This window comes from Podarcis vaucheri, assembly GCF_965113315.1.
Source record: "Podarcis vaucheri genome assembly, chromosome: 15".
Taxonomy (NCBI): Eukaryota; Metazoa; Chordata; class Lepidosauria; order Squamata; family Lacertidae; genus Podarcis; species Podarcis vaucheri.
The window spans coordinates 21,929,990-21,952,575 of record NC_138753.1 but is presented as its reverse complement, the minus strand read 5'-3'; the positions used below and the strand labels follow the sequence as shown (position 1 = coordinate 21,952,575).

The following is a 22,586-nucleotide window of genomic DNA, read 5'->3' as shown; positions in this document are numbered from 1 at the left end:
GAAATGGATCAGAAATATAAAGCAGCTTCCAGGATATGTGGACCATGGATATCATCATCGGTGGGAAGGGGAGAACCTGTGGCCCTCCGGATGTTGTGGGGGGACTGAAGAAATCCTGTTTATTTGAATTATGTTTCTGTGAACTGTGTTCTGACTTTTGTGCTGTTATGTACATTGTAATGTACTTGATGGAAAAAGTTTTCTTTCTGGTTAAAGTTTAACTGTCATTTGGGGCCTTCCAACTGCCAGTTGGAATTCTCAGTATGCAAAAGCAAAGGAGGTATGCATATTTTGATTGGTGGCTGCAGATTTAGAATCTTCAGTTAAGCAGTTTGATTCGTTGGGGCTGGACTAGAAGGCTCAGAAGAAGTGTATATAAGGGCTGGTGCTAGGCAGCAGAAGTTAGTTCATTGGAGATGTCGGAGTTGTTGGGGTTCATGGAAGCAGCCAGAAGATGATGATGATAGCAAAGTGAGAAGGCAGTATAGGAAGAGGCCTGGGTAAAGAGAAGGGAGACCTGAGTTGCAGATGGAATGGCTTGGTGGCCAAATACTTGCTGGGGTCGCTGGATCACTGGGCTTGGGCTGAGGAGACAAGGGAAAGAACTTGTCTGCAGCACTGAGGGGAGAAGAGAGAAGCAACTTTGAATGCTGGTCTACAGTGACTGGTAGGAGTACCAGAGGGAAGATTTCCAGGGCAATAAAGGCAAACCTATGTTTTAATAGGTCAGTAAAGATTGGGGGGGGGGGACAGAGCCTTCCAGCGGTTGTAGTTATTGTGTTGCCGAGGCATAAGTGAGGTGGAGAAATTGAAAGGGTTAAAGCTGGAAACCTGCTTCCTTCAAGATGTCTTAGCATTGAATATAAGCTGTTGGTGTTTAAAGTGACAGTAACAAGCTAACAGTGTATGTACACATTTAAAGATATGGTACTGTTTCAAAGTAACAAGACTGTGAACATGATAATTATATTTAACAAAGGCATTTACATTTATGTTCTACAAGATAAGTTACATATCTGGCTTTGTACCATGCCTACTAGGATTAACATATTTGAAAAAGTTGACCCCCCCCCAAAAAAAAAAATCTGGGGGGGAATGTTTTAAAGCTATTTTAAAATAAATTTGCTAAAATAAATTTCCAGCATGGGTTGCCATACATACAGATTTTCTTGGAGATCTCAGCAATTGCCGCTTAGACACTGTTAACTAACGGCTATGTCCAGGAAATTCTGGATGTATGGCAACCCTAACCTATACCTCTAGTGTTTCTAGAATATTGGTAAGTCAGAGGGAATAAGTGAGACTGAATTGAGACAGGTGCACAAGGAGAACCAATGGAGGGGGGGCTTTGTTAGAAATACCCCTCTTCCCTTCCCTTGCAGACTCCAACTCCCATCAGCCCAGCCAGTAGGGGTAAGACTCTTTACCCAGATATTTGGTGGTTGAAGATAGAGTAGAAAAGCTGTTTAAATAAACAGATCTCATAAGGGCTCTAGGATGGAAAAGTCCCTAAGCTCATATTTGTGTAGAGCTCCATCTCCTCACTGGGGCTCTGAAAATCCTTTGGATCCCAGTGTAATGGAGGAACTCTTATAGGAAGCATTAGGATTCTAATTCCCTAAACTCCTCATTGTACCTGCACGACACAGAAGACAGTCTTCAGTCTTGGTGTTTCCTGTAGAGTTACTGTAGAAACCATGAGGACAGGGCTGGGGCAAGGCAGATCCTTCAGGGCAGTAATGCCCCTTTGGGCATACATTTCCAGCCAGACCATTTGTAGGTGTTGGGGTGGTAGCCCCAATGGTGCAGAAGTACCCCACCAAGCAAGGACCTGTGACACGAGACTGACCCGTCAGGGCACAGTAATGGCCTGGAACAAAGATTGCAACCCACTGTTATTAATATAGATCTATAGATATGAGGAATACATAACAGAAAAGAGCACCAACGTCACTACTTCAGTGGAAAACATAACCAAATTCTCTGTCTCAAATTAAATTTAAATATTCAGTCAAATATTCGGTATCAGATTGTAGCATGAAAGCACAAAGTTACAGAGGGCCATACCAACATTTTTAGTCCAGTAACACAATGGCTCTTGTGCTTGTAGTTTTTACGTTTCACAACAGAGGGATCCAATGCAATTGTTGTGCAAGTAGAAACTCGCTGCCCAACAGATTCTGCTGTCTATTATGCAGCAAACTTGTCATCAACCTGCTTCTGCATTCTCTTGAGCAAGAACGTGCCACTGGTGCAAAACCTTTCACCACGATTCACCAAAAATCATGTACACAATCCCTGGACATGAACCAACTCACAATTGAGAACCAAAAAGAAGCAGCACTTTATCTTAAATTCCTTATTGTAGATAACAGCCCCATCAGAAGAACATAAATAAGAGTTCACTGCTGGATCAAATCAAAGGCCCATCTAGCCAAGCATCCTCTTTCTCACAGTGGCTAACTGGATGCCTTTGGGAAACCCACCAGCAGGGCATGAGTGCAATAGGACTCTCCTGCTGAATATCACCAGCAACTAGTATTCAGAAGCTATGCCTACTACTTTGCATGTTAATAAAAAGTGAATCCCGCTGAGTTCAATCAAACTTACTCTCAGGTGAGAACATGATTGTTACTTTAATTACATTGAATACTTCCCTCTTAATGTTTTCACAATTAGAATCCCCAAGCTATGCAGCATTCCAAAGGGTTCTTTGAAATCCGCTGTTGTTGGCAGAATAAAACACAAGTAATTTAATCCTAAGGAAAGTTGGATGCTTACACAAAGAAAAGCCCCCACGATGATTGTATGTTTAAATGGCAAACCCATTCACACAAATTGGCATACATGCTCTTCAACAGATATGGTTCAAAAGGGCAATAGACATACTCTCTTTAATTATTTGTTTGAAAAGCAAAGGAGGGCTTGTATGAGCAGCTCATAAAATTTCCATTGTCTAAGCTAGGAGACTCTTCATTTTCTTTAACAACAGAATCAGTGCATATAGAACATTCTGTGGTTTAACATTTTGATCAGGGGTCATATTTTTTTCTGAATAAATTTGGAAAAGGGTAGGGCCTTTCTGTGGATTTTAAAAAGAACCTTGAATATACCTACAGCGACATAAACACCAATTCTGATCCAGTGCCAGTAACATTCTCACCTAATGGAAAAGCCATATTTCATAGGCTTAATTAATATTTAACTAGGGGACAGGGGTGTCAACTAGAATAAAATATTGTGGGTGGGGGGCAAGTAAGCCCTGCCCTGCACAATCGATCACATGATGTGGCACACACACACCTCCATTTGAATGGCAATGTCCATCAACTTTGGAGGGGCCTGCCCCCCTCAAATATTAGGAGTTGGCTCCTATGCTAGGGGTGATGTCTACTGCAGTAAAAGGAAGTGGATATTTGAAGAGCTAACAAAGCAATCATATGCACGTTTACTCAGAGGTGAGTTAAATAAGTCCTATTCCTAGAAGGGGGGTCATTATTTAGTCGATTAGTGGTGTCTGACTTTTCGTGATCCCATGGACCAGAGCACACCAGGCACTCCTGTCTTCCACTGCCTCCCAGAGTTTCGTCAAATTCATGTTGGTCGCTTCTGTAACACTGTCCAACCATCTCGTCATCTGTCGTCCCCTTCTCATAGGAGTTCATTGAATGGGTTCCTGGCCCACCGAACAGGATGTTCTGAGCTGAGATACCTACCTGGATCACATGCTATGCAGACAGATGGATCGCTGCTTCCTGTGTTTGCATTGTAAGTCCCTTGGGGACATGGGAACTGGGTTTCTGAGATAGTGCCTATGGGACAGTAGTGGCCAACTGGACATTTGTTCCCATCCAAAGAGGAGGAATTCTTTGGACAGAAGTACCTGCATCCAGAAAAGAAAAGGGGTGGATGGGAAGAGAAGTTCAATTTCTGCAGCCTACACTACAGTCTTAGTACACCAAGGGATCAGCTGGATGAGATGGTGCCTGATAAGATCCCCACACATTGAAAAACCAGCTGCTTTTAATGGGCTTCAGTGATGGCAGAGGGCTTTAACATCCCTCTCACTAAATTGCCCTACTGGAGCTGCAGCCAGTTGCTGCCCTTAGCCCCACCCTTGGCCCCTGCTGTTGCTAAAACTGTTTCTGTTTTTGTAGATGATTAATTATTGTTCTCTTTCTTACCCGCTAGGGCAGGGGAGACAGGTGGCTTGCCTCTGTAAAGGATTATACGACCCTTCCGGGCAAGGCAAAGGATTGGCTGTGCCCTGAGGGCAAAAATAGCCTGGAAAAGAAGCAAAAGTGTGACATTTGGAATGCCCCTTTGAGGCCGGGGGGGGGGGAGCACAGCAAGGCAACCTAAAATCAACAGCAACTCTAAAAACAGCTCACATAAGAACATCAGAAAAGGCCTTTGGGATCAGACCATCTTGTCCAGCATCCTGTTCTCACAGTGGCCAACCTGATGTCTGTGGGAAACTATAAGCAGGAAAATAGCACTTTGCTCACCTTCAGATGTATTTATAGGCAGAATGCCTCCACCAGTGGAGGTAGAGTAAAGCCATTGTGGCTAGTAGTCAATGATAGCCTTGTATGTCATCAGTTTGTTCAATTAATTGTTTAAAAAGGATGGCAAAATCCCTGAAGCTTGGGAAGACCTCTGGCTTTGGTGGCTGAGAGAACCAAGGAGCATGCTGGGAATTCTCTTCCTAAATACCACCCCCTAGCTGCAATTCCTGCAACGCAGAGGGTTGGAGGTACCTTCCAACTCCACAGTACTAAGATTCTATGAAGATAGAGAGCTCCTTCACACTGAATCAAGCTGCTGGTCCATCCATCTCAGTATTTTAAAAACTGACTGGCAGAAGTTCTCCAGGGTTTCAAGCAGGGATTCTCTCCTAACTTTACTGGGAGATGTTAAAGACAAAGACCTTTTCTGTGGAGTGCGGCAGGCAGTTTGATCAATTTCATGAATTGGGGAGGAGTGGTGGAAATACCTCTGGGACATGGGCCTCCAGTCTCATCCATGGCTGGTATGTTGGGGACTGTGGAGCCCAGAATGCAGTAGTATCCTTCTTCACACAATCCTGTCGGTGCTGTCAGACCAGGAGTGTTGCAGTAGTGGCCTGGCAGGCAGGCAGAGCACTCGGTCTGCAAGAAATTAATGTGGCCGGAGATACTTTTCAGATGCAAGAGTCATAGCTCACCTACCTTTTTTGGGTCTGAGGGCACACCTGGAATTTTGAGAACGTGGGTGAGACTCACAAACCAGCGGTCCTAGGGATGTGGCCTTACATAAAATGGCTGCCACAGTATGGCTTAACACAAAATGGTTGTCACTTCTGAAATAGTAGAAAGGGGGACAGACAGGGCCACAAAAGGTGTGGTGGGCATTTTTCTCATCAATGAAAAAAGGCACCTACACCTGCCACTGCTGTGCTTGCTCAGAAAGAGAGACTCTTTGCACCTTTCTTTTGTTCAGAATCGAAAGGAGGGTGGGTATCACATCAGGGTATTCAATGAAATGTGTGCATGTTTGATGGGACATGTTCAATGCTGCAAGCCAGTGTATACTGGAACCTAACAAGAAGAAGGAGCATTTACTTTTGAATTGTGGGGATATTTCAAGGCCTTTCACGGGCAATATTTATTTATTTTATATAAATTTATAAATATAAATTTATTTCATTATAGTTTTTTATAATGAAAAATATGGGAGGTATTTGTGGGTACATTAACACCCATGGGCACCACGTTGATGACCTCTGATCTATTGCCTTTTACATGGAATCTTAGGTGGAAGGGAACAGGCTATGGTTACAGCAGGAATTTGCGTTCAAGCATTCACTGCATTATGAATCTTGATTTAAACACTGTCTATGTTTTTATAAAAATTACTTATAGGCTGCTTTTGTGGGCACAGCCCACCAAAGGGATCTTACCAGTGTCATAAACTGACAATGGTAGAAATGTTAACAACTGTTTTAAAAACATAATTAGTTAAAACTTAAAAAAAATATATGTCCTGCCCCCTAGGTATGAATTGCAACATGGCTAAGAGGATTATCTCTTCTACATTAGTTCTTAGGACACAGTCATCAGGGAAAGATGGGTTTTAAGGCCCACTTAATAATCCGCAGTGGCTTTGAGGATGCATCTGAAGGGAGAGACTTCTATGTTCTGGGGCCACCATGAAAAAGGTCTCCTCTCTTATGCCTGCGAAGTGAATTTGTTTAACTACTAAGTACAATAAAAATGTGTGTGTGTGTGTGTGTGTACACGCACATGCACACACAAACTCATGCACACACCTGCACACACACACAAGCATGTGCCGACTCTTAAAATGGAATAACAATGCTTTTGTGGTTATAATTCAGAGCACAACCTCCACTATTAATTGTATGGGGTTTGTTAAGGATCAGTGAATTTATAGCCAGTATATACTTAAGATATCCAATTCCTACAAAGGACAGCTATAACTGTATTTTTGCTTTTACCTCAGATATTAGCTTGGTGCTAGCGGCAAATGTTCCCACAGGGCACTGCTTGGGAACAGCTGTGCCCCTTGGACAGTAGTGACCGGAAGGACATGGACCAGCACTGTGATCTGTGATCAACAAAGGGGAAATCAATTAGGTGGTAAGAATAGTGCCAATAACATAACATAACAGAAAAGGAAGAAGTGAATGGTAAAGATGAGGCTATTTTAAACTAACACAACAATCCAACCCTTTAATCCACTGTACTAGAGCTTGGAAAAATACAAATAATAATAATTTTGTTCCATAAAATTTTATATACTGCTTGATTATTTTTTAAAAAACAGCAGTTTACAAAAAGAATAAAGGAATAAAATAACAATATTATTAGTAAAAACAAATAAAGATTAACAACATTAGACTAAAAACAACATCATTCTAAACATCTGGGTAGACTCATCTAAACAAAAATGTTTCCAGCAGGTGCTGAAAAGAGTAGTAGTAGAAGAAGAGTTTGGATTTGATATCCAGCTTTATCACTACCCAAAGGAGTTTCAAAGCGGCTAACATTCTCCTTTCCCTTCCTCCCCCACAACAAGCACTCTGTGAGGTGACTGAGCCTGAGAGACTTCAGAGAAGTGTGACTAGCCCAAGGTCACCCAGCAGCTGCATGTGGAGGAGCGGAGACGCGAACCCGGTTCACCAGATTACGAGTCTACCGCTCTTAACCACTACACCACACTGGCAGTGAAAGTGCCTGCCTGGTGTCAATATGCAGGGAGTTCCAAAGTGTAGGTGCTACCACATTAACATATTTATTTCTTGCAAATGTGGAATGGATATTATGCAGCACCTGTAACCATGCCAGTTCTACACTGATCACATTGATTCAAATGAAAGAGCCAATACCATTGAGCTGAACCTCAGGATTGGGCCGGTCTGAACCCTGGGTGCAGTAATACCCTTCCCAGCAGTGTCCTGTAACATCAGTTGCATTGTGGTACATGCAGAACTTTCCTCCATCGCATGCTCTGCAGTCAGTATGACTACCTATCCCTTGGATAGGGCTGTAGGTCCCTGGAGGGCACGGCTGCCAGTTTAAGCCTGTTCCTTCAGGGCAGAAAAAGCCTGGAAGGGAAAGAGACATCCATGTAAACTGGAAGCTGTTGGGACAAACAGCAAACTGTTGGGGGGGGGGAAGAATCACATCAAGATTACTTTTATTTAAGTATTTCACCATAGATGACACGTGAGTCAGTAAAGTAGGGGAAGGGAGATGCAGATGAACTGGACGAACTCTGAAGTTGCAGACCCTGGCCCAAAACTCTAGTTCCCCAGTTAATTTTAAATAATAATAATAATAATAATAATAATAATAATAATAATAATACTTTTATTTGTATCCTGCCCTCCCCGGCCAGAACCAGGCTCAGGGCAGCTAACATCAAATATATAACATTGGTATAAAATCAAACAATAATTAAATTACCTCCTAAAAACAAGTCAGGATCAAATTAAAATCTAATTAGATGGCTTTCTGCAGTATTAGGGTTGGGAACAGCAAATGCTCATCAAACCAGAATTCAGGACACAGCAAACCCAGGAAGGGAAATATGGGGAAACCATTATCTAATGCCCATGGGGACTAGACACATGCACTTGCAAAATGGAAGCACAAATAGATTACAAACTTTGGAACACAAGGACAGCTTTGTGAATCAAGGAAGCCAAAGACTCACCTTTGGGGCACAGCTGTGGCAAGTGGCCAGGGAGACAATACTTCCCCTCTGGGCAGGTGTGGCACCATCCTTGCGCATGTGTTTCAGCCATGTAGGAGCCTGGAGAGCAAGGTGTGGGGCTCTCACTGCCCAAGGGGCAGACGTGGCCCATGGGACAGGGAGCACCTGAGATCCCATCCGTGGGTGTCGGTGTGATAGACCCTGTGACACAATAAAACCTACCAGAATGGGCAAGAGAAAAGTCATTTTATTAATAACAGCGAAGGATGAGATCATTGCCAGAGTTCAAAAAAGCAAGGAACCAGGCCACAGGAAACAATCAATCTGCCCTCTGACTGCAGCAACAAGTGATGGCTGGCTTTTGCGAAACATCCATGACAGATCAGCAGTGGGGACCAGAAAAAGGAATGTCTAAACTTATTCAGTCTGCTGCCTAGAGTAGCCAGCACACTTTGTCTAATGGTAGAGCCAGCCTTGGATGGGTAGGAGGAGGTGGCGGCGGCAGTAGTAACCTCACACAGAGAGAATGGAAAGCTCTTTCCTGGCCTAGGGCGAAAGAATGATTGAGAACTTGGAACTGGAAGAGAGCAGATCAAGAGAATGTATATAAAGAGGGCTGAGAGTAAAAGAGTTGGGGGGGGGAGAGAGGGAAAAAGGGAGAGGTGGAGAATTGGGATCACCTAGGAGGTGCTAAGAGGCATAGGGGCAGCAGGCGGGCCCTGGAGGTGTAAATGGCTATCATTTTAGAATTAATTAAACTCTTTTTTTAAAAAAAAAAAAATTATTGCAATTTTCCAGATAATAACAAGCATTCAATACAACAGCAGAAAAAAAAGAAAAGAAAAAGGAAAAGAAAAAAGAGGATACAGATCTTTCCAAAACTTACTTCAATCTCCTATCGGACTTCCCCACATCCCCTTCACAGTGCATTCTTTACAATAAAAATGTCAGCAAATTATAATCTTGTTTCATGCGTTTCATTATACTTTCGAAAGCTTACGTTTTAGTTTAAATTACTTATTTTCAATTTAATCTAATAAAGCAAATATAATGTCATTTTCAACATTTAAACATTGGTTCAATCATTAATTTTGTTTAATTTCATATGTCCTCCACTCTCTTTGCTGGTGCTAATCTTTCCAAATCGTGCGAATTTTTATAGTTCATATAATTTATAAAACTTTTGCAAATAGTCCTTAAATTTTTTCCAATCCTCCTCCATCACTTCTTCCCCCAAGTCACGGATCCTGGCAGTCATCTCGGCTAATTCCGTGTAGTCCATCAGCTGCGTTTGCCACTCTTCCAGTGTGGGCAAATCTTGAGTCTTCCAGTGTTTTGCGATAAGAATCCTTGCTGCTGTAGTTGCGTACATAAAAAACGTTCTATCCTTCTTTAACACCTTTTGGCCGACAATGCCCAATAGGAAGGCCTCTGGTTTCTTAGGGAAGGTGTACTTAAACACCTTTTTTAACTCATTATATATCATTTCCCAGAAGGCCTTCACTTTAGGGCACGTCCACCACAGGTGAAAGAATGTCCCTTCGGCCTCTTTACACTTCCAACATCTATTATCAGTCAAATGGTATATCTTTGCTAGTTTGACTGGGGTCATGTACCACCTGTATATCATTTTCATGATGTTTTCTTTCAAGGCATTACATGCCGTAAATTTCATACCGGTGGTCCATAACCTTTCCCAGTCTTCAAACATGATGTTGTACCCAATATCTTGAGCCCACTTTATCATGGCCGATTTAACTGTCTCATCCTGAGTATTCCATTTAAGCAGCAAGTTATACATCCTTGATAATAACTTAGTCTTTGGTTCTAGCAATTCTGTCTCTAATTTCAATTTTTCCACCTGGAAGCCTGTTTTTTTTTTATCCATCTTAAATACCTCTTGAATCTGGGCGTAATGGAACCAATCTTGCACCTTATCCTTCAGTTTTTCGTAACTCTGTAACCTCCAGTTATCTCCAATTTTTTCTATTATTTCCCCATATGTCGGCCAGCCGACCTCCATATTGGGTTTTTTCCGCGCCTTGGCCTCCACTGGTGATAACCACCTTGGGGTCTTGTTTTCTAGCAAGTCTTTATATTTTGTCCAGACTATAAAGATTGCTTTTCTGACAATATGGTTTTTAAACATTTTGTGTGTTTTTACCTTGTCGTACCACAAATACGCATGCCATCCTAAGGAGTTGTTAAACCCTTCCAGATCTAGGACATCAGTGTTCTTAAGCAAAAACCAATCTTTCATCCAACAGAAAGCGGCAGCTTCATAATATAACCTTAAGTCTGGCAGGGCAAACCCCCCTCTTTCTTTAGCATCAGTTAGTATTTTAAACTTTATTCGGGGCTTTTTGCCCTGCCAAACAAACTTTGTAGAATTAATTAAACTCATTGGGTTTTTTAAAATAAATGTGCAATTAAACATTACTGTTTTTAATTTTTTTGTATTATTAGCATACTTAGTGTTTGTACAAACTGCTATTCTGAATAATGCTTTTTATAGGGTCAGGGGCACTGGGGATGGTGAGTTTCTGCAAGCAAAGGGGTGGTGGTTTGTCAAATTTTGGGAACCACTGAGCTATAAACATGGTTGATGCCTGATCAGAATCCTGCAGTCTATTGACTATCCTGATATCAAATTGGAAGGTGGAATCTGGCAGTGCAATTTGTATTTGTAGCTGGAATTTGCTGATATATTTGCATTAAATCTCAAGGAAAGTGAGCTTGCATTTTGTACATACCCCACTGCACACCGTCCCGAAGAGGCCACAAGGCCTGTGCCATTGCAGTAATGCCCCCCAGGGCAAGCCTGACAACTCTGGAGGTTTTGATTCCCTTCCTGACCCGACCAGGTTCCACGTGGGCAGGCAGATGGAACAAGAGTTCCTGGAAGGACACACAGATGAAAGAATCCCCCTTTGGGCACTGAAACAAGGGAGTCGAAAACAGCAAGAAGGCTCTTAAGGGGCATCCAAAGGAATACAACCATGACAAAAGCGGTTAGTACCTGAGAGGCAGTAATGTCCACGCGGGCAGGGAAGTCCAGACACTCCGTCAGTTGGGTTCGGAGTCCGAGCACCTCCCTTGCACCAAAATCCTGCAGAGCAATCCCCTAAAATAGGGAAAGGGGATTATATGCTCTTTACTGGCTCATAGTCCAACATCAAGACAGGGAACCTATCCCAGATTTTTATTTTGTGTGCGTGCTTCATGAATATAAATAAGAGTATAAATAAGAAGTATATGAATTATTTCAAGAGCAACTGTAATCAACAAATTACGCTAGTAGGACTACAAGAAGTTTTGTACGGAGAAATATACGAAGTGTTACAAAGTAGAAAAAGATAGAGATATTGGTTATGAGTTTGAAATGTAATAGGGAAGATAAGAAATGCATACTGAGAAATTAGATTGGAGAATTTTCAGACAGGATTGATGGAAGTCAAAAATTTGAATAAGATGTAAAAGTATGTTTAATTACAGTTGAAAATGATATGTTAAAAAAACTAATAAAAAATTATATATTAAAAAAAGAGTTTTGCTGTTACTCAAATGAAGTGCAGTACAGTCATACCTCGGGTTACGAATGCTGCGGGTTGTGCGTTTTCAGGTTGCGGACCACACCAAACCCAGAAATACCGGAACAGGTTACTTCCAGGTTTCGGCGCTAGCGCATGCGCAAAACGACGTCATGTGCAGAAGTGCCAAATTGCATCACGTGCATACGCAGATGCGGCGCTGCAGGTTGCGAACGTGACTCCCACGTGGATCACGTTCGCAACCTGAGATATGACTGTAATTAGCTGCCAGCATTCCCTGAGAATCTATCTCACCAATGCTCAAGATAGGAAGTTAGGTTTGTATCCAATTAAATCTTCCTCGGGGTAGACCCACTGAAATTAATGGCTGTAATTTAGGCATGCTCATTTATTTTAATGGGTCTACTCTGAGTAGGACCAACATGGAGCACAACCAGTGTTATTTTTCTAGAGAAGGAGATGCCAGAACTCACTATGAACACCTCATTTATAATGGCAATGGCATCCACCTGAGAGGTACCAGAACTTAGTTCCAGTGAAATCCAGTTGAAAAAGAGCCCTGGGCACAACTCACATGAAGCTGCCTTATACAGAGTCAGACAATTGGTCCATCTAGTTCAGTACAATGACTGGCATTGGCTCTCCAGGATTTCAGATGGGGGGATGGAGAACCTATCGCTATATGAAGATGCTGAAAAATGAACATAGGACCTTCTGCTCTACCTTTGAGCTTTGACCCTTCAAATGTTCAAAGAGGAAGATAAAGGGCTATCCCTCAAATGTATCAGACTCACTTCAGTAAAAAAGCAAGGTAAGGAAGTAACTGACTTTTGCCTCGGGCTCCCACATTGAATCACCCTGTAGAGGAATGCAGCCTAGCAGGTAAGTTAAGTGGCAAGAGGGGTATTAGCACAATAACTAAGTAGGATGTTATGGAAATAGCAAAGGAAGATATAGTATAAATGAACTATATTAACAGACCATCACAAAAAGCAGTAGAAAATAAATGAAAGTCTATACGCATACCACAAAGCATATTTCTGAATGGTAAGAATGTCAAAAAAAGGAAAAGAAAAAAAGGAACAATAATTCTATAAATAGATAAAAGTACAGATTCCCAAACAAGCAATCTGAGCCCCTGCTGAATCAGAAGTCAATTCTGCTCAACTGCAAATCTGCTTCATAGCTGTTAATGATCCTCAGCTGACTAGAAATCAAAATGCTTCAAGGCATTGCTGATATGACTAGGAAAATTGTTCCAAATCTAAGTTGAATCCATTTCAAATATCTTGTTCATATGTTAAAAGTAAACCAAATCAAACTCTTATTCTTCAATCCTTTGAATGGCTTAACCTGGATTTAAGCTCCCTTGAACACCATGGAACTTGCCTCCGATTTAAACACACTGAGTAGAGGTAGCCAACGTGCTGCCTTCCAAATGTTGTTGGACTCCAACTCCCATCAGGCCCAGCTACTGTGGCCAATAGACGGGTTGGCTGTAATCGTAGTCCAACAACACTGGAAGCATCACCAGTTCCCCATCTCTGGTTTAGCATTTGCTCCCTAAAACATTTTTTATAGCTGCTACCTCAATTCATTGTTGACTAAAGAGGTGGTTTTTTTCTCTCTCCCTAGGTCAGGAGGTCCACTCTGGAGATACGACTTACCTGTTGGAGCTGCTAGCCCAGGAGATGAGCAAAATTTCCCTGGTGGGCAGTTTTGACATTCCTGGATCTTCTTTAGCCTCTGTCTGGGTCCAAATGTCCCTGCAGGGCAGCTGTACTGTGTAGACTGCTGTGTGCCTGGTGGGCAGTAATAGCCACGTGGACAAGGGTAGACAGTGAAGTCACTGAGAGGCCCCTGGTGATTGTCACAGTAATAGCCTATAGAAGAAAATGGAGAAAGTATGGCCATTAGATTTAACTTAAAGGGGAAATAAAGATGCATATCACATACCAGTTCCTCTGTAAGAGATGGAGATTTTGGATGACTCTCAGGTAGGGATGTAGGAATGCAGCTATTTCCTTTCCTACCTGTATTAATCACAATCAGCACTGTTTCCATTCTGCTGCAATGCAGTTTGTGCCCAATGCTAGGTTATTTGTCTCACTGTCTGCTTTAACGTAAGTTATGTAAGCCTTTACATGAGTTACGTAACTTACATTCATTTCAGTGCAAAAAATAAAAAATCAAAGCAATGCAAAAAAATCCACAACTATTTATGGTTCGTAGACTTAACACACACATCCCAACAACAATTGAAATGAATACTAATTATATTCACTTGACAAATTTCGTCTCCTCAATATAAACTAACGAGATTTGCAGCAATTTCTGCTTTCTTTTCCATTTTTGTTGGGATTCTCCGATACCCCTACTACACGGGAAAGATTGAATCTAAAATAATAATAATAATAATAATAATAATAATAATAATAATAATAATTTGCATTCAGCTAAATTCTACTTAGGGTACAACCACTAAGATGAATAAACTGAAGTCATTTGCAATAACATCAATGGATCTACTCTGAATAGGACAAGTTATACAGCCAAAAAATAATAAAATAAAAATATGGTGGGATGTTAACTTAAAGTAGGGTCCTTTAATATATCAGCTTGTTTGAATTCTTGTGAACAGATCTTAAGTGGGTGATGGGATGGTAATAAAATTCAACAATTAGAACATAAAATAAATTACTAGTGAAAAGGGCTCCCACTTTTTTTGAATAGGATGCTTGCACTAAAGGAAAACATGTTGTTGCTTTTCTTTGTATTCAGTCTAGAAACAACGTAATTTCCTTTCCTCTAAATGGCATCATGAAACTACTCAAAGCAGAACTACTGTAATTAATGGACCTGAGTTAATAATGTCCATTATTTTCAATGGGCCTACACTGAGTAATATCAGCATTGGCTACAACCTGCCGTTTTCACTGGCTTTGTTATGCCAGCTGTGCATGCATAGTTTTCACTGGGTGAATTCTGCCAGCTATATCACAAAGGCTGTAGGAATGTTGGAAAACTCCCTTGAAAAAATAAGCAGAAATTGCCACAAGTCTCATGTTCAGCCAAGGTCAGGAACAGAAATCAGGCTTATGATGTTTCCTTTCCTTTGAAATGCCAATTCCAGATGGAAGTCACTACCTCCTTCCATTCCTAGCTGTCTGCCAGGCTCCCGCTCCCCACCCAGCCATTTCAAGCTTAATAACAACTGCTCCAGAAGGTTCTCCTGTGCTACTTCCTAAGAGTTCTTCACTATTACCCCAGCTCATTCCTGATCCCCTTTGGCCACTGTGTTTTACCTTCCCAGCATTCTCCAGTGGGGGCCTGCAGTCCGGATCCTTCACAGTAAAACCCAGAGGGACAGAGCTGGCACTCTGAAAGCATACTTTGCCCTAGCTGATTGGAGAAGGTGCCTGTCGGGCAGAGGGTGGGTGCTGAAGACCCCACAGCTGCAAGAAGAAACAATGGAAGAGGGGGAGAGTGAGCAAAGCTGAGAGAAGAAAAGAGACCACAAGGTGGTCCAGTCCAAGAAACCTTGTTGTTGGAGACGAGAGATAAGATGGCGCCTCCTTTCTGTTCCAAATACAGAAGCAGACTTTGACACTAGTGATGGGATAGCATCCTCCCTTTCACACACACACCCCTGAGGCAGCAGGGCACTTTGGAGAAGGGCAGGAAAGGCCATGTGGAAACAAAGGGAAATGGTGGAGCGGTGGTAGGGAGGGAGTTCAGGAGGAATATCTGGTCCCATTTTGCTGCCCCTCACCCAGCATCTGCTACCTGAAGTGGTTGCCTCACTCTGCCTAATGCCAGGATTGGCCCTGTAAACAATTAACACAAGCACTGTCTGTATCTCAAGCACCTCTTTCCAGATTTTTGCATTACAGTACATTACATCTGGGTTCCGCTAACCCAGAAATAGTACCTCGGGTTAAGAACTTTGCTTCAGGATGAGAACAGAAATTGTGTGGCGGTGGCACAGCGGCAGTGGGAGGCCCCATTAGCTAAAGTGGTGCTTCAGGTTAAGAACCGTTTCAGGTTAAGAACAGACCTCCAAAACGAATTAAGTTCTTAACCTGAGGTACCACTGTACTTCCAGGCTATTTTTTTTAATTAAAAAAATCAACACATGGTAACTGTATTTATCTATTACATTTATGACAGGACCCCTTCTTTCAAATTGCCCTATTGTATGGAATAATTTGGATGAACAAGAGCTGTTTTGTTTTTTTTCTTTTCTTTCTTTGTTTGTTTGTTTGCAGCATGTAGTTTTTCTGCTTGGGGTCCCAACCACTTCGGTTCCGCTTTGCTTCCCACCCAGTTTTCTGTCTCTAGGCAAGAGATACGCACGGCAGTAGGTGCCCTGAGGGCAGATGTTGCCTGTAATTTCATCCAGTGGCTTGGGAGAAGAGGCTCCGCCTGTACAATAAAATCCAGCAGCGCATTCCCCACTTGGAGCAGACAGACCTGATGAAGAAGAATGGGAACATGAGCGCAGGGACAGTTTTAACATATGCTAATAATTAAAGAGAAGCTAATAGTAAAAGGTTATTGATGATGATGATGATGATGATGATGATTATAAAGAGCATTTACATGTATACCCTATATTTCTTCAAAGGAGCTCAAACTGACTTACATCCTTTTCCCCTTCCCAATTTTATCCTCATGTCCACCCTGTTAGCCTGAGAGGCAATGAACAGCCCCAGGTCACTCAGTGAAATGTCATGGTCAAGTGGGGATTTCAACCCTAGTCTTCCAGTTTTCTAGAAAAGAGAGAGACTTTTGCTTATGGGTCTGTTTGGAATTATCTTTTATTTCTTTTGAACCTGCTTTTGAAGAAAGTTTTGCAAGTAAAGTTTTTGAATCATTTATGGGTCTAGGCAATTTTCATTCCAAAAAGAGTCAGTTTTTATGCATCCAGTTGCTTCCAGCTGCACAATATTAATATCCACTAAAGGCAACACTGAGCTAAATGGACCAATGGTCTCTTGATATAAGGCAGCTTCCTATGTCCCTGTACCCAAAAGGAATTGATTGTTTTAGGATAGCAAACCAGTGGCGTAGCGTGGGGGGTGCCAGGGGTGCCGGCCGCACCGGGTGCAACATTTGGGGGGGGGCGCGTTTGGCCGGCCCTCCTCGAGGAAGCAGGAACCCCACTGTCCTCGGACCTCCTCCGAAGGCTGGCGGTGGGGCGGAGAGACCTCCTCCCGCCGCCAGGCTTCGGAAGGATGCTCCGAAGCCTGGCAGTGGGGCGGAGAGACCTTCTCCCCGCACCAGCCTTCGGATGGCTGTCCTGAAGACTTGTGGTGGGAGCAGTGGCTTAGCGTGGGGGGTGCAGGGGGGCCTGCTGCACCTGGCGCAGCATCTGGGGGGCGCGGAAGAGACTCGAGTGCTAAAATCCACGGGTTAGGGGGCGCAAATTACTTGCCTTGCCCCGGGTTAGCGGGCGCAAATTACTTGCCTTGCCCCAGGTGCTGAGAACCCACGCTACGCCACTGTAGCAAACCACACACAGGAAAGCCACCTGCAGCAAGCCACCTTCCTTCTCACTACTTAGTCACCATTCAGGCAAAATGGGCAAAGGGTTCCCCTTACCGGGTGCATTGCAATAAAAGCCTGGAGGGCAGAGAATGGGCTCAGGACTGCCTTCTGGGCAGTAGGACCCAGGGGAACACTTTGCTCCTGTCGCAGTGGCTGGGCAAAGGCAGTTGCCATTGGTGTAGTTATCCAGGTCAAAGGGCTGGGGGGTCCAGGCAGCTGAAATGCAGAACCAACCTAAGAGAGCAAAACAAACAAATGGAATTTGTGAGAAGTAGAAAGAAATATATGTTGGAGGAGCAGCAAGAGGAGTTAATATTTATTTATTACAACAACCCCGTGAGGCAGAACAGGTCAAGAGTGTGTGATTGGCCCATGGTTGCCCAGCCAGCTTTGTGGCTTAGTGGTGATTTAAGCCTAGGTCTCATACATCTTAGCAGGATGTTTGAACCACTACACCACACTGCCTCTCTTCAGCAGGAGTGGGCTGTGTGGTGTAAGAGAGAAAAGTGTTGTCAGCACTATGCCTTTATCTCTGGTTTCGCCTAACAAAATGGGCCTGAAAACATTTAGAGCAGGGGTCAGCAAACATTTTCAGCAGGGGGCCGGTCCACTTTCCCTCAGACCTTGTGGGGGCGGGGCAGACTATATTTTGAAGGGGAAAAAATGAACGAATTCCTATGCCCCACAAATAACTCAGAGATGCATTTTAAATAAACACACACATTCTACTCCTATAAAAACACCAGGCAGGCCCACAAATAACCCAGAGATGCATTTTGAATAAAAGGACACATTCTACTCATGTAAAAACATGCTGATTCCCAGATCATCCGCTGGCTGGATATAGAAGGCGATTGGGCCAACCCATGATTTAGAGGGTTGTTGGTGTTTTGAGTGAATTATCCTCAAAGTATGTTATATGTGATTCTATAGCTCCTTGTGATCCCACCTCCTACCCTCCCTTTAAATATCACCTCACTCCCCCCTTTCTGTTAATTATGTTTATTTGCACAGAGATGGGGAATCTGGTACTTTTCAGACATTGTTGGACTCCAACTCCCATCACCTGCAGCTGCAGGAATGATGGGAATTGTAGTCAAACAAATATCCAGAGGGCTACCTTCACATTCCTGCTTTATCACAACCCACTAAGCCCTTCTATCCCACTAAAACAAAATCAAAGTACATGTAACTGAACTGAATTCAATGCATGTCCATTGGTTTCATCTCCTTCCTCTCCCTCTGTTCCTTCCCTTCTATCAAATGTTAAGATTGTCAGCCCCTCGGGGACAGGGAGCACACTAAAGGTGCTGGGATATGAGTAATAAATAACAACTGTGATTTTTAAAAAAATACTCCACTGTGTTATTTTCACAAAGGAACCAAGAGTGTCTAACTGCTTGTATTTTGAATGCCAGTTTTGGGAAATTATAGAACAACTGGTTTCAGGGACCTGAGAAGGATGAGCCAGATAGCGATTCCTTCAGAGTTGGGAGGTGGACACAGTTCAGTTTTGAAATGTCAAGTAGACAGAGATGTGTTTCTGCTCAGATTCCTTCAACCTCACCTGCATCACACTTCCCGGACACCGTGGTTAAGTTTTCCTTCCCACAGTAATGCCCTGGGAGACAAGGCAAGCAGCTGTCCAAACTTTGGGTCATGGGATCTGGATTGTAATAACCTCGAGGGCAGGGAAACTTTGTCGCAAACTTGGTTCCTGAGAAGCATGACAAAAACAGAGGTGGTCATAACCAAATCATCTGGCAATGTGCCATTCTTGCTGTGTGGTTTTTTTGGCCTACTGGTATATTTGTGTCTGGAATGCAGACAGGAACCCACAGGATGAAATTATCCTCTATATGTGTTTTTTTTTTAAAAAAAAAAAAAATAATAATCCTCACAGGCAGAAAATTAGCATGTCAGGAATATGACAATGCTAGAAATCTTCTGCCTGACATCCTAGTTTTCTACTTTTTTATCTGTCTAGAGGAGCATGCTGTGGTGTAAGCTGAAGCTCCCACCTATTAGAGTGGCCACTTGTCCTATTTTAAAGATGGCAGCCCTGTATTTCAAGGAATGTTCTATCCAGCCCAAGTCCAGTTTAAAGATAATCCTTCAACAGGGCAAACATCAGTACTTAGCACCCACATAGCTGATTGAGGAGACACCCTTGAACACAGTCTTCTCCACTATGGTGAATTGCACTGTACTCTTATTTAAATTTTAGCAATTATTTCTACATTTGCATCTATACATATAAATCAGCACATGAAAATGTTATGCACCTTCTTTTGATCTCCTTTTTTAAAAAGTGATGCACTTCCCCAGGGGAGGGAGTGTTGATGTAAAAGTGGCCACCTTAAGTGATACGTTCTGGACTTCAGTTTAACAACCTGTGTTATAATTTGGCAGCTCTCCATACAATGCATCTTTGAGACAGCCAAAATTGGGATAGTCAAACACAGCCATCCGTATCCACAAAAGCCATTTTAAATTTCTCTGCATGGTCACTGTCACATAAGGAGACTGGCTTTCAGCTGCATCCTTGATGCTGCCACAGGTCTGATCCAGCTCCACCGAAAAGAACACAGCAGGGCTTCCTATCCAAACAAGCAAAAAATCCTGGCTCAGCCACCTTCTTTCTGGTACCTTGCACTGCTATGCTACTATCAACAGATGGAGCTCATGTATCTGGATTTATTTTGAAGCTCTGCAAATTTGCTCATTCTTTTCCCTTGGGAAATCTGGTCAAGCTCTTAGCAAAAACACTTTTCCAGTTAACTTTTTAAAACCTTTGTTCTCCAAAGGGTATCTGAGCAAAGAGATTTCAGCACTGGCATTTAAGCACCTTCTACTGTCTGGACTGCAAAACATCAGTCTCACCGACATCTTGTTCTTGACAGCCATGACAGATCTCACCTTCAGGACAGTAGAAGCCAGGTGGGCATGGGAACTGACTGTAGTCGGTGGTATTTTCAGGGCAGAAGTAACCAGCTGGGCATGAGAAGCAGCTCGCTTGCCCAGTGAGATTGTTGTAAGTTCCCGCAACACAAGGAAGTGGCTGGCTGGTCCCATCTGGACAAAAATGGCCCATGGGGCAAGGGCCTCCCTGATCTGAAAATCCTGCAAGAAGGAAGAGTAGAAAATCTATAGCTATGTTTCTAGTCCTCAAGCCTTTGGTAAAAAAGAAGACACTTGAAACCAGAAACTAGAGGGAAGTATAAGCCACAGCCCTCAATTCCTTTTCTTATAGAATCATTGAATTGTACAGTTGGAAGGCAAGTATCTAGTCCAACCCCCTGCAATGCAGGAAAATTTTGCCCATTGTGGAGCATGAACCCATTACCCTGAAATTAAGAGTCTCATGCTCAACCAACTGAGCTATCAAAGTGGTTTGTTTATTTATTTCATGTCGTGAAATGCACATACAGTTAAGGTTCCTAACAGTGCAGGCTGTGGGCTTAAGGGAAAGAGACTGAGTTCAATATCAGTCTCTCAAAAACATGTTGAGTTCAACGGTGCCAAAAGCTACAAGCACCTTACTCAGAGGGCAGAGTCTTGTTGAAAACCCCACCATTGTTTTGCAAGGGTACTCGGGGAATCTGCATTCTCAAGACAACCCTGACACACTCACCTGTGGGGGAAGGAGACATGGCCCCGGGAAGGCAGTAGTAGCCAGCAGAGCAGGGACCAGAAGGGGCTGTGAGTCCAGCAGAGAGGCAGTAGCGGCCAGGTGGACATATTGTGCAGCTGGACTCAAGGGAGAGGTACAGCCTGAGAAAAGAAGATTGGCAATTTGCTACCAGGCCATCTACAAAGTGCTTGTGTTGATACACAAAGCCCAAAGCAAATGGGGCCCAAGATACCTTAAGGTCTGAGTCCTTATGTTCCACCTTGATCGGCAAGATCCTCTGATGGGGCACTTCTGGGGCTTCCCCCCGCCCTGAGGTTTGGTTGGCCTTGCCAACAGACCGAGTTTTTAGTGCAGTATGTGGCACTCCCTGCTAATAGCAGGATGCCAAATAGCAGTTTGGCATCCTGACTAGGGATGAATGAATCTGTCCATTTCAGTTTCTCTCTGTTTCTCATTTGTCCATCTTTCACTTCGGTTCTCCCTATTTCTGCATCCATTTGAAGAATTTCTCTCTGTGAATTTCTCCATGTGGAAATTTGTGTAGATCTTTGGCTAAATTCCTCCTTAATGCACACCTAACATGGACATTTTGGCAAGCCATTTTCTCTGTTGCATTGTAGTTTCATAATGACTTCTTCACTCATATATGCATTTCTGCAAACACTCTTTGGTCCCAGAACTGAAGCATGAAGTTTGGAGAGGTGCAAATTTTAAAGGACCTTTTTAGTTCAAGAAATGTGCATTAAGTAGCTATGCATTACTAACATAGCTGTCAATGTTTTCCCTTTTTTAAGGGAAATTCCCTTATTCCGAATAGGATTCCTCACAAGAAAAGGGAAAAGTTGACAGCTATGATTACTAAGCACATCTTCTCCCCTACCTTTAGTCCTGGCACTGTGAATTTATTATACCCATATTTATTATACCCATTTCAGCCAATCCAGGGGCCCAGTACTGCCCATTATTCATCTTTCTGCAGGAAGAAGCAGGCTCAGCCCTAAAATTAGGCAGAATAAGGTAGTGGCCTCAGGAGGCAGGTGTGTGTGTGTGTGTGTGTGTGTGTAACAAAAGACAGAGCAGTGCACTGGGTCCCCAAAGGTAGCTTGACACTGTCTAGAATTGGGACCTCCAGCTTCCTCTAGTCCAACCCCCTGCAACACAGAAATCACAGCTAATAATCCAACCAGCACCTTCCGAGATGTGGTGGAGGGTGCTGTCCCATTGCCAGTGCTGAAGTCAGATTCATCTACCAGTCCAGCTGATTTCTGTACACAGAGTAAGAGGTGGAGTGCTGTCTCATCCTCTGCCTCAGGGAACAAAATGTTTTGGGCTAGTCCTGGGAAGGAGTCACTCTCCACTGAACAACCCCACACTGTCTTCAAGGCTCATACCTGTCCGAGAAGGTGCCTGCAGGGCATGCCAGAGGGTACTTGGTTCCAGCTGGGCAAAAGTGTCCAGCTGGGCAAGGGCCTCCAGCACTCATGGGAGAAGTTCCATCTGGGTTTGGGCTACTGGAACCTGCAACAACAACATAAACCCAAGCCATGACACAGCTGTAGTGTGTAACTGGGACAGCTAAGCAGTCCATCTGGTTCAGAACTCTGGGCACAAAAGGGAATTTTAAGATCTAG

At 43.1% G+C, this 22,586-nt stretch overlaps 1 protein-coding gene and 1 long non-coding RNA gene across 2 annotated transcripts in view; one reads left to right on the top strand and one right to left on the bottom strand.

The window, feature by feature from the left end:
* Positions 1-22,586, bottom strand: part of LOC309519793 (uncharacterized protein) — a 136,455-nt gene that overhangs the window by 58,530 nt on the left and 55,339 nt on the right. The window contains exons 25-41 of the mRNA XM_082200924.1: positions 22,347-22,473; positions 20,956-21,095; positions 20,241-20,444; positions 18,889-19,038; positions 17,376-17,555; positions 16,128-16,244; positions 15,077-15,226; positions 13,439-13,654; positions 11,240-11,344; positions 10,974-11,118; positions 8,221-8,438; positions 7,391-7,609; positions 6,500-6,609; positions 4,997-5,150; positions 4,185-4,284; positions 3,717-3,883; positions 1,637-1,870 (exon numbers count right to left, since the gene is read on the bottom strand). Coding sequence (XP_082057050.1) covers positions 1,637-1,870; positions 3,717-3,883; positions 4,185-4,284; positions 4,997-5,150; positions 6,500-6,609; positions 7,391-7,609; positions 8,221-8,438; positions 10,974-11,118; positions 11,240-11,344; positions 13,439-13,654; positions 15,077-15,226; positions 16,128-16,244; positions 17,376-17,555; positions 18,889-19,038; positions 20,241-20,444; positions 20,956-21,095; positions 22,347-22,473 — 2,736 coding nt within the window. The remainder of the gene's footprint in view (positions 1-1,636; positions 1,871-3,716; positions 3,884-4,184; positions 4,285-4,996; positions 5,151-6,499; positions 6,610-7,390; positions 7,610-8,220; positions 8,439-10,973; positions 11,119-11,239; positions 11,345-13,438; positions 13,655-15,076; positions 15,227-16,127; positions 16,245-17,375; positions 17,556-18,888; positions 19,039-20,240; positions 20,445-20,955; positions 21,096-22,346; positions 22,474-22,586) is intronic.
* Positions 5-13,496, top strand: LOC309519875. The gene is made up of 4 exons (XR_014214039.1): positions 5-725; positions 3,658-3,768; positions 11,085-11,231; positions 13,407-13,496. It is a non-coding gene; the product is annotated as an uncharacterized lncRNA (long non-coding RNA).